The sequence below is a fragment of the Metopolophium dirhodum genome, chromosome 1 (assembly GCF_019925205.1).
Source record: "Metopolophium dirhodum isolate CAU chromosome 1, ASM1992520v1, whole genome shotgun sequence".
Taxonomy (NCBI): domain Eukaryota; kingdom Metazoa; phylum Arthropoda; class Insecta; order Hemiptera; family Aphididae; genus Metopolophium; species Metopolophium dirhodum.
This window is the reverse complement of record NC_083560.1, coordinates 105,133,148-105,142,687: the sequence shown is the minus strand read 5'-3', so window position 1 is coordinate 105,142,687 and position 9,540 is coordinate 105,133,148. Positions and strand designations below refer to the sequence as shown.

Sequence of the window (9,540 nt, the reverse complement as noted above, 5' to 3'; positions counted from 1 at the left end):
ACCGCTCGCCACTTCGTCCCCCATTAGATAATTAACATAATGCTATATCGATGTTTATTAAAATCATAGCTATCACATAATTGAAATAAAAAAAATTGGTTGTATTTACTAAGTTTATGTCAAACATCAAATAGATAAGCTTTAATCTGACCAAAATGTATCGAGGAAAAAATCGTGGTTTCAATTAATTAGTTATCTTAATAATTTACCTTACTTTTATGCAAGGATATTTATATTTTTACATCTATTAAATTGAGAAATTAAATATCTGATAAAACCTTTAACGAAATGTATACTTGTAATTTGTTTTTATAGTTTATGTTTGATACCTTAAAACTTAAACTTTAAGAATACGGATTATCTTCAAAAATGACACAATATTATATCTTATATAAAAAAAAGTAGTTAATAGTTTGAAAAAAGGACATTTAAATTTAGTTACAGTGAATATTATTAAGATAAAATTAATAGTACCTATTAGATTAATTAAAAACATTCTAATTTAATTTAATAATTTATATTAATATATTTTTGTTTCAGTAAAATTTTCTGTCAAGGACCTATTCTGCATACCGTACAGATGTCTAAACTATTTCATGATTCTAAGACTTTTGTGGACATGAAAACTAAATGCAACTATGATGTTATTGAAAACCTCTTCATTTCAACCGAGTGGAGCAAAGATCTAAACATTCTGAATGAAACCATCAACACATGTTTCGAGAAAGAAGATTCTGAATTAAAAAAATGGATTCCTACTGATTGGGTCGAACATCCAAAATTTCTTGAAAGCATTAAGGATAACGATTTAAAAGACTGGGCAAGTAAAATAAATGTAATATGGACAGAACTCGGTAGAACGATCATAGATGACGTCCGCTTGAAACCCACGAACTATTCATTAATCTACGTACCAAATCCCTTTATAATACCAGGTGGTAGATTCCGTGAAATATATTATTGGGACTCGTTCTGGATAATTAGAGGCTTATTAATATGCGAAATGCATATTACTGCAAAAGGTATGATAAGTAATTATATCTCAATGATTAAAACGTTTGGACATGTACCAAACGGAGGTAGAATTTACTATGCTAAGCGATCTCAGCCCCCTATGATTACACCCATGATCAAAAGTTATGTCGATGCAACAAATGACATGACATTTGTGATAGAAAATATTCATGCATTAGAAATTGAATTCCAGTACTGGATGACACAGCACAACGTAACAATTAGCAAAAACGGAAAAAATTACACGCTTGCAGTATACAGGGATTATTCAACAGGACCACGGCCCGAATCATACAGGTAAATACAGTTTTGTATTTCATAGAAGTTATCTCAAGTTTAATTTATGGGCTTATAAATATTAATTGATGTTAATGATTATTTTTGATTGAACACTAGCATGGGGGGAATTAATAATTCACGTTTTGTTATGATTTCAAAATTATTTAATTTTTCTGTGGCACAGTGTATATTAGGTACTACCTATTTCCTATTTGCCTACGAATCATACATATGTAATTTGGGTTATTAGTAAATATCTATACATTTCAAATTTTTATAATTTCAAAATATGTTTTGTATAACAGGGAAGACATCACGAAGGCACAATTCTTTAAAACTGAAAGTGAAAAAGAAAATTTTTACTCTGAGCTCAAGGCTGCAGCGGAATCGGGTTGGGACTTTTCGAGCCGTTGGTTCATCCTAAATGGAACAAATAAAGGTAAATAACTTACTAGTTTTTGTATTTATTATAAATATTTCCAACGACGCTTAAAATCGTTCAAAATGAATTGTGCTTTCTGCGTTTGCTTAATTATCGGTAAAAAAAGTTTCCTCTGTTAGATACTGTAAAAGTAACAACAAAATAAAATAAAAACGCCATTTATTTTAAAACAATAGATTTGGGCTCAGCGTACTTACTTCTATGTACTTATAACTCTACCGGACATTTTTCCTTGTATCTATAGCTCAAGCGAATATTATGTATATATGGTTTTTATTTCTTACTATCATTAATATTATTTTACAAAATACACTTTATTTTACCACGCGTGTGCGGAAAATGTGTAGGTAGTGTATAACAATACATTAATATTATAGTTAGGTACCTGTAGAATAAAATCTATAGTTTGAAAAATTATTCGCAATACCTACCTACTATTAAATAGTGATTTAAGTTCGAAAAAATTTCAGTTTTGTTATTTTCTTAAAAAATACTTACCTGGTATGTTCATTTGACACAAACAAATTAACTTCCGAACATTTCTCAAATCACCTTTAATGTATAGCTCTGAACAAATATGTTAAATAACATTATATCGTATTATTTCTTTCATATAATTACAAATTTTATTTGAGCATTTGTGGCCTTCCTATTACACATATTATTACTTAATTATAACTATTTAATAAATTTGATCCAAACTAGTTTACATAAAAAAATCTTGCATGTAGTGTTAAATTCATTAATTCATTCGGAATACTTAAAAACTACCTAAATATTATAAATTAAAAATGCATGTTGGATTTAAAATTGTTAATTTTGTATTTACATTACTTTTATAGAAATATACGCATTTGAAATTGTTGAGTAGGTGGGTTTTATAAATAGAAATCTAAATCCTTTTGAATAAAATAATGATATTTTTAGTATATCAACAATAGTTTAAAAATCGTACCAAGCATCATATTACATATTATAGCCTATAGGCAAGACTTTAACGAGTTAAAAATTAAAATTAAGTTAAAATTTTAAGTTAATAGTAACGAAGTTAAATAATTCGTTAATTTTTGTTGTAACTAATTTTTAACTTAACTGTTGTATTCTTAACAAATTTGACGTGTTACCTTCGAGCTTATTTTATTAATTAATTGTTTTTAAATTATTAATTGTATACTAACCATTTATTTATAATTTTGTTGCGTTATGAAATATTATAATTCATAAAAATGTCCAAGAATATTAATGATTTGTGCAGATTTATAATTATTTTCTATTGATATATAATAAGTATTACTATATATTAGGTATGTATAGTATAATATAGTCGTATAGGTAAGTTAATTTACGATAGTACGAGTTGCAGGGTAGTGACTATATAGTGGGTGTTACTAATTTACGAATTACGATTCGGTGTCTTATGTCCTAGCTGGTTCATGAGACAAACAAAATAAGTAGCTTAAAATTTTGGCCGCCTATTATATTTATTATTTAAATAATAGTTGTAAAATTATGAACATAGGTCTAACACGGATTATTTAATACAACATTGGACATATACTTATACATAATTATTATTTATTGATATAAAAATGTAATATTATAATAATTAAAATGTATAGTCATATAATACAATTTCCGATTTCGTATTCGTGTACCTATAAATATTAATTAGGTAGTGTTCTTGTCGCCATTACACAGATATTACACACACACACATTACTTGGAATGATTAAAATTTACTAATAGGAAAATAATATTTAAAAATATGTAGATATATAAATCGGATATCCAAAATGGAAAATTATAAAATATATTAATATAACTAGGTACTATAACTTGTAGGTTCAGTTATAATTATACTATTTTAGCTGACCAATTCTTTAATTATTGGGGGAATAGTTCAGTGAATAGTTGATTTGTCAACTACCGGCCCTAAATTCTCTGTTAATACTACTTGCGGCTATGCCTCATATTATATGGGCCCTAATCATAAGTACATTATGAGTTAAATTAATTTCATCTAAGTTAATTCGTCTAAAATCTAAAATCGTCCAAAAAATATATTAGTTGTTTTTTAGCTTTACTTTACTTACATCTTCTTAAATTAACTTAACTTGATGAGTTGAAGCTATATAATAGCGGTAAGTGTGTAGATTGTATAAATCTCGTTATGTTAAAACTCGGAGGAAACAGAAATAAGTTTGAGATATTGAGTCTCACACGGCTACACAGCCATTTGTTGTTTCCGTCTTAAAAGTGCGTAAGCAGATCACGTTTAGCTTCGTTAGTTTAAAAATAAGGTGACTGACCTACTATTAAACTTGATGGAAAGAATATTATCTGTGTTTGTGTGTAGGTTTTTAAGATGGTTAAATTTTTTAACAAGTTATGCGTATATAAGATGGTGTAAATTATAAATGCTTATAACTCACTTGAAAACTGAATATATATTTATAAATATATATATAAAATTTAAATAACTCATGTGATCTGCTGATCGTAAATTTGCAATTTTACATACTTGTAAGATGGAGATAACAAGTATCTTTGTAGCGGTTCTTAATGTAGTTACATAATGTTGATATTACTTCAATGGGATTTAAATTGAGATAGATTAGTTAAAAGTTACTCGTATTTTTTTCGTTAACTCATTAAGTTAAAAGTTAACTTTGAAAAAAAAAAAACTTAGCGTTAGTGTAAAGTTAAAATTTGCTAATCAAAAATAAAAAATTCTAGACACATAATAATATGCTTTATTATAATTTAAAATGATACATCAAAGTAAAAACCCATTCAAAAATTGTCATTATTCTTCGAACAAAAATTAACTTACTTTAGATACTTTTGAAATAAAATTAACTTGAAATTAACACGTTAATCTTGAAAAAAATAACTTATTAAGTTAAAAGTTAATTTGAAAAAAAAAAATTAACAAGTTAATTGATTTAATTAAAATTAATTTCACGTTTTAACTTAATTTTAACTTTAACTCGTAAATCCCCAGCCTTGCTAATATATACCTACTACGATAAAAACTACTTAAACATTATGAAATTTGAAACAAAATATATACTCTTCAGTCTTCACGAAAAAGTTTTTCTTTTTAAGACCGCTTTTCCTTAATTTATTTAAAGCGTTTTAGTGGGAGAAAATATAAACAAAAAGTATAGAAATAAAAATATTTGTCTATAATTCAGTTTATTTTATTTCAAAAATATCATGTGTTTTAAAAAATAATAAGATATCACTAATTTAATGAAAAATTTTAATGATAAAATATATTATAAAAGTTGTAGGTACATATAGTTGTATTTCTGAACATTTTTAAATTTTCTAAAAATGGGAGTGAAGTTGGCATGTAAATTAACGCAGATGACGAATTAAGCTTGGATAAAAATGTATATAATATATATAATTGCGCGTCATAAATAAAATGTAAAGCATAGCTTATATATTTTTCGTCACCTTCAATAGGCTTTTCTGTATATTACAATATTTTTAACTAAAGCATTATTTGCCTAAGCTTGTTAGTCACCAATTATATCACGAATATAGGATCACGGTGGATGGTTGCATTATTTTTGTTAACATCGGTATATATTTTCATCTAATTTATTTGTTAAAATAAAATCAATTTATTGGTTTAAGACTGTTTTATAAGTTTAAACAAAGCTTAAAGTATTGATTAGTAGGTACCAGCAAAACTACAATACTGCATTGTATATGATAAAATGTCAATTATATAAAGAACTATCGTAAATACTAAGATATTAAGAATATAATGTTAGAATGTTATGTCTATATATGATGTGGTCATTATTACAATTATAAATATTACCATTATTACCAATATTTTTCTCTTTTCGTGCACTATTTCAACATAGTTTCATTCACTATATATTTAATGTATAGAATATGAAAATTTATTCAAATTACAGTAGGCTTAACTATTATAGTTATACTTTCTAAAGTCTATGTCATAAATGATGTGTACCTAAAATGTGTTATCACGTTTATTATACTCAACTGATAAACGTTTTATTTATTATATTTTTTCTAGAAACATGTCCACAACGATTAATATGCAGCATAATATTAGTTTTATTTTACTTTTATCTGTCATACACATAATTAAAACTTGATCCCGAATTTGATAGTATACGACGTCTCAATGATATAAAATATAATAAGGTACTTCATTTCTGATCAATATATGATTTTCATATTCCCCACATCGGTTGGAAAATGATTTAATTTTGTTACCCTATAATTTTTATTTTTATTTTTTTTATCTAATTTACATTAAAAAATGTAATATTTGAACTCAATGGTAAACGAGCGATGTATTAAATATGTAAATATATTTTATGTGTGTATCATTATAAAATGGGAAAGGGGAGTGAGATAAAGTGTCATTAAATCGGATAATAAGTATTGTCTTAGGTTATGATGTGGTCAAAAACGTTGCATAGGTACAATAACTGATGTCATTGTATGATTGCAGGAAACCTCACAAATACAAAAACGAGGTCAATTGTCCCGGTAGAGTTAAATGCCTTAATGTTTTGGAATGCTAAAATATTGAGTGATTTCTACCGAGAGATGAATAACACTGTAAAGGCTTTGAAATACGAAAACATTTCTTTGGAATGGAACGAAGCAGTGACAGCTGTTCTTTGGGATGAAGAAATCGGAGTGTGGTTAGACTTCGATGTAATTAATAATGTTAAACGTAAATATTTTTATCCTACAAACATATCACCATTATGGACTGGATGCTATGCAAAAAACCAAACCGAATACTTCGTCACAAGAGTGCTTGACTATTTGAACAAAGCGGATGTACTGAAGACTCATGGGGGCATACCAACCACACTTAGCGAATCGGCTGAACAGTGGGACCAGCCGAATGCTTGGCCCCCACTCCAATACATCACAGTTATGGCGTTAGAGAGCACTGGTCATAAAGACGCGAAAAAAATTGCGTCAGAACTAGCGTCCAAATGGTTGTGCACAAATTATGTGCCATTTTACAACACTTCTAAGATGTATGAAAAAGTAAGTCCGATTTGATGAAGCAGCTGAATAAAACAATTTATAGGGTAGAAAGGGGATACTGTGCAGTGTAAACAATATTATTTTAATTTATTATAAATATAGGTACATTTCATTAGGATGTTTTTGACTATCAATTTATATTAATAATTCACAACGTACATAACCATCATAAGGGTATAACTATTTGAGGCAAATGCTTAAAGTTGCTAAAAAAATGTGTGCACAAACATATCAATTGGTCTGCAGGACAGTAATTGAACATGGTATAGGTGGTTTTTAACTGATAGGCAGGTTTCGGGTGAATTGTAGACTGTAGGGTCTAAAATACATCTGATTTCAGTGGACACACCACGCACTTATTAATTTCACTTTTACATTTGGGCTTTGACAGTTTTCTATATAAAAAAAAAAACTTTGAGGGTCGAAACACACAAAATCCCCCCTCCCACTACTTTTATATACCACTTACCATGTAAGTGTGTTATCGAGGTAACTTTTATAATTATTATTATAAAACAAAATAACTATCTATTTCTATAAAATCCTATTTATGATTAGAATAATCAGTTTAAACTTTAATTTTTTTAATATTTTAACATATTTTAGACTTAAAATAAACAACAATACATATTTATAATAATATGCTATAGTACCTATACCTAATTATATAATATTATTAAAATAGACACAGCTTAGAATACTATGAATTCCCCATTATCATTTCTTCTTTTTTTTTATAACAAACTTGTCCATAGTATAGAAATAAAATAAGTAGGTAGTTAACTTAAGTTAACAGAATAGGTAATTAGTAAATTTAAATATTAAATAATTAATATTTGTTATTTCTACAAAACTAAAAAAACACGTTATAAAACTTGGGACACAGATTTATCATTTAGGGGACACACTTTGATTTGCAGGGGACATAGTATTTTAGCCCCTGGTAGACTTTACATTTTTTAATACTTGTTACTATATCTGCAGACCTATTTAAATAAATCATATTGTCGTTGGTTATCGTGTATACTAATTCGCCAAATGTTTTGACAGTACCTAGTGGATAAAGGCGGCGAAATAGGACTCAGTTCGGGAGAATATTTAATCCAAGATGGGTTTGGCTGGTCCAACGGAATCGTGTTGGAATTTCTCCAACTATACAATTCTACAGTCTCAGTACAAAATTGGGATGTAACGGCAAAAAACTGCAGTGATGTATTGAAGAAACTAATCATTTCAAAGAAAAGTAATGATAAGACAAAAGTAGATCATACTTGATGTAAATACAAATTAAATAATAATAATAAATAATATAAAAAGTATAATGCATTTGATTACCTTGATTCAAACTAAAATCAGAAGAAAACTCTAAATTTGTATTTTTAATATTATATCCATATTTTGTTCCAGCTTACTTCTTGAACCTATATTATAAATATAGTATAATATTAATCAACGAACAAACAAATTTAAAATTATGATAGATAATTTTAGGAATTTTAGGTCAATAGTTATAGTCTGTCAATATTTGATTTTAAATGAAAAGTTAACGTAGAGTTGTGAGTAATTTAAAGTACCTAATTTAAAGTTTTTAAGTATGTATTTTTTATGGTTATTAGTGGATGGTTTAGAATACTTAAATATTACGTCAGTCATAGATTGTTAATTACAATTTAACATTTTGTTATAAATATTTTTTGATTCAGACATTTAATTTGCTCTACATTTCCAAATTAGGAAGTTAAAATCGGAGCTAAAAAATAAGTGATAACACATTAACAATAGCAATTTACATACGGTGAGTTTCAAATTTTATGTGAGAATATTTACCATGAAATATTAAAATTAGGAAAAAATTATCTACCTAAGTAAAAATGGTTTTGAATCATATTATTATCTAGACAAATTACCTAGAAATTAAATATGTTTTATTAATCAGAAAGCGAATGTATGAAGGGTAATATTTAAAATTAAAATGGAAATTATTTTTGAAATAACATTAACATTCATGTACAGTTTAATTTTGAATGCACCACCTACAGTCTACACATATAATAAATTAAATAATTAAAATAAAAACATTATAATATTTAGATGCTTATGTCTTATTTTATTTTTATTGCCTCGTATTATGTGACATTGTTACATGCGTTGCCCGTGAATCCACGCGAAATTGATTCTGCGGTTGACACCGCGGTTCGACGTGGTAGCCCGGGTTAAGCCGCTGGAAATTCGAAATTCCGTAAAAAAATCATACAGCCACTGCGATTTTTTTGGTGTCTAGCAGGTCAGTCACCTCAGTTATCCCGCGGGTAGACAATCCGACTTCGTCGGATAGCGGACAATTTGCGACGGCCGGGTCACGTCAATCAGGTATACCTGCGTCGGATAGCGGACAACGTTGATTATTGTCACCAAAAAAGCAAAAATAAGTAATAAATTACGTCAAAAAAAATTTTAAAAATTTCGGACGTCCATGCAAATCATATAGCCAACGATTTTTTTTGGGTGTCTAGCAGGTCAGTCACCTCGAATGACGTTTGCCGTAGTATATAACTACACACAATGCAAACGATATACTACACAACCTAAAAAAAACATATTGTATATTATATACCTACCTACTTATGATATATGAACAAATAAAAATATCAATATATAATATTACAGTTGTCAGGTAAGTTAACTGGTTGAGGTAATCAAATAGCCACTTTCTTATTTTGGTCATTAATAATTTAATGTAGCATACA

At 27.5% G+C, this 9,540-nt stretch overlaps 1 protein-coding gene across 1 annotated transcript; it reads left to right on the top strand.

Annotated features, from left to right (window-relative positions):
• Nucleotides 1-580: 580 nt before the first annotated feature.
• Nucleotides 581-6,808, top strand: LOC132937544 (trehalase-like). Its single transcript, XM_061004366.1, has 3 exons — nucleotides 581-1,311; nucleotides 1,599-1,732; nucleotides 6,240-6,808. Exons 1-3 carry the CDS (start codon nucleotides 581-583, stop codon nucleotides 6,806-6,808), a joined length of 1,434 nt encoding a protein of 477 aa, XP_060860349.1.
• The last annotated feature ends 2,732 nt before the right edge of the window (nucleotides 6,809-9,540 follow it).

What these genes read in the sequence shown, in the direction of transcription:
- LOC132937544 (XM_061004366.1), top strand. Translation starts at nt 581, where the DNA reads ATGTCTAAACTATTTCATGATTCTAAGACTTTTGTGGACATGAAAACT. An exon ending in CCACGGCCCGAATCATACAG is followed by an intron (nt 1,312 to 1,598) that starts GTAAATACAGTT and finishes TTTGTATAACAG; the next exon opens with GGAAGACATCACGAAGGCAC. An exon ending in CCTAAATGGAACAAATAAAG is followed by an intron (nt 1,733 to 6,239) that starts GTAAATAACTTA and finishes GTATGATTGCAG; the next exon opens with GAAACCTCACAAATACAAAA.